The sequence below is a fragment of the Echinops telfairi genome, unplaced genomic scaffold, assembly GCF_000313985.2.
Source record: "Echinops telfairi isolate 266 unplaced genomic scaffold, ASM31398v2 ScPeMD7_7416;HRSCAF=8454, whole genome shotgun sequence".
Lineage (NCBI taxonomy): Eukaryota > Metazoa > Chordata > Mammalia > Afrosoricida > Tenrecidae > Echinops > Echinops telfairi.
This window is the reverse complement of record NW_022111316.1, coordinates 1,132,808-1,135,023: the sequence shown is the minus strand read 5'-3', so window position 1 is coordinate 1,135,023 and position 2,216 is coordinate 1,132,808. Positions and strand designations below refer to the sequence as shown.

The window sequence follows — 2,216 nt, the reverse complement described above, 5'->3', positions numbered from 1 at the left end:
GTTCTTATCCACCTAGACGTATTCAAAGGAGCCTGGACAGCCCAGTGGGGGAAGCACTGGATTGCCAACCTCAGGAGGTTCTGCCTGGAACCCACCAGCTGCTCTGCAGGACAAAGACGAGGCTGTCTGCTTCTGTAAAGGTTGACAGCCTTAGAAACCGTGTGAGGCAGTTCCACTCTGTCCTGTAGGGACACTGTGAGTCAGAACCGACCCGAGGACAGCCCATGAGCAGGGTGGGGCCTTAAGAGGATGAGCCAAAATGGGAAAAGCCAACCAGTTCCCTTGGTCGATTGTGACCCAAGGTGATTCTGTGTGTATTTAAGTGTAACTGTGCCCTTTACAGTTTCAGTGGCTGATTTTTCAGATGTGGATCACCAGGCCTTTCTTCCAAGGCACCTGGTCTCAACACCTCCAGTCTTTCCATTTTTCGTAGGCTCCTGAGTGCCCAGTTTGCAGTGCACAGGGATTAGGTGAGAGGACTGACTGAGTTGAAAACACTGCAGGTGCGTCAGATGGACCTGGTACACAGCTCAAGAGCTACTGTGGTCACGAGGCTCCTCCTGCAGTTAGCACTCTCCTAGCACCTGTCCTGGCAGGGAGAAGGGGACCCAGAGGTGCCAGGGTGAAATGCTGGGATGCTAACCGAAAGTCACCAGCCGCAAGGTGGGCGAGAGCTTCCCTAAAGATTCCAAACTCGTTGTTCTTGAGTTGATACCAACTCACAGTGACCCTGCAGCACAGGGTAGAATTGCCCCAGCGGGTTTCTGAGAAAGCCTCCTCTTTCTCCCCAGTACGATTCCAAACCCAAACCAAACTCACTGCCATCGAATCGATTCTGACTCATCGCGACCCTATAGGACAGGGTAGAACTGCCCCTCTGGGTTTCTGAGACTTTTTTTTTTTTAATCATTTTATTGGGGGCTCTTATAGCTCTTACAACAATCCATACATCGATTGTGTCAAGCACATTGGTACATATGTTGCCTTCATCTTTTTCAAAACATTTTCTTTCTACTTGAACCCTTGGTATCTATCAGCTCCTAATTTCCCCCTCCTCCCTCTCCCATCCTCCCACCCTCATGAGCCCTTATAAGTTATAAATTATTATTATCGTCATATCTTACACCATCCACTGTCTCCCTTCACCCATTTTTCTGGTGTTCCTCACCTTGGGTTAGGGTGGGGGCTTATGCATCGATCATTGAGATCAATTCCCCCTTTCTTCCCCCTCTTCCCCCCCGACCCCCCAGACTAACGCTTTATGGGAGTAGCAAGCCTTGGGTTTCTTCCCAGTAAAGATTCCAAACCCAAACCCAACTCACTGTGGTCAAGTCGATTCAAACTCACAGGGACCCTATAGGACAAGTGTCCCTGCGAGTTTTGAGACTGTAACTCTTTACAGGAGTAGAAAGCCTTGTCTTTCTCCCACAGAGACTGGTGGTTTCGAACCGGTGACTTCACAGATCTCAGTGCAACGTGAAACCACTACCCACCTGGCCTCCTTCCAATACAGATTACAGCCTTGGAAACCCTATGGGGCAGTTCTACGCTGTCCTACAGGGTCCCTCTGAGTTCAGAGCCATTAGACAGCAGCTGGCAAGGGATATCTTCTATCTGGATGCAGGGGGGGGATGCGGTTTGCCTGAGGTCTGGCCTAGCAGGGGGGACGCCCCCAAACCTGCTGCTTGGCGAGTTCATCCCCCACCACCCCCGGGGCCTCTCTTTGGGGCGGGCGTCCTGCACCCACCTGGTCGGCGCCGAAGGAGGTCAGGTTGGTCCTGACGGAGCTGGCGGCCAGGGCGAGCAGCAGCAGCGCGGCGTAGAGGGTGGGTGCGCAGTAGGGGCTGGGTGAGGCGGGCGGGCAGCCCTGCCCGGGGCAGGCGGGCCCGAGGCGCGTGGCGGGCACGTCGCCGCAGAAGGAGCTGCGGCCGTCGGAGAAGGCGGTGATGGGCAGCAGGCTGGAGGCTGCGAAGTAGAGCAGCAGACTGAGCGCCACGGCCAGGTAGCGGCCCAGGTACACGTCGGCCAGCCAGCCGCCCACGGGCGCCAGCAGGTAGGAGGCGCCCAGGAAGATGAGCGCAGCGCGCGAGGCCTGCTGGCCGGCCCAGTTGAAGTTGGCGCTGTTGAGATAGAGCACCAGGTTGGCTGAGACCCCGAAGAAGGCGCTGCGCTCGAGCATCTCCACCAGCAGCACCGCGGCCGCCGCAGTCCGCCGC

General features: G+C 55.9%; 1 protein-coding gene across 1 annotated transcript in view; it reads right to left on the bottom strand.

The window, feature by feature from the left end:
• SLC15A3 (solute carrier family 15 member 3) overlaps positions 1 to 2,215 on the bottom strand; it is a gene marked incomplete at its 5' end in the record, with an annotated part of 19,940 nt that extends 17,725 nt beyond the window's left edge. Inside the window, one exon of the mRNA XM_004715037.2 lies at positions 1,748 to 2,215. Coding sequence (XP_004715094.1) covers positions 1,748 to 2,215 — 468 coding nt within the window. The remainder of the gene's footprint in view (positions 1 to 1,747) is intronic.
• Between the last annotated feature and the right edge of the window lies 1 nt (position 2,216).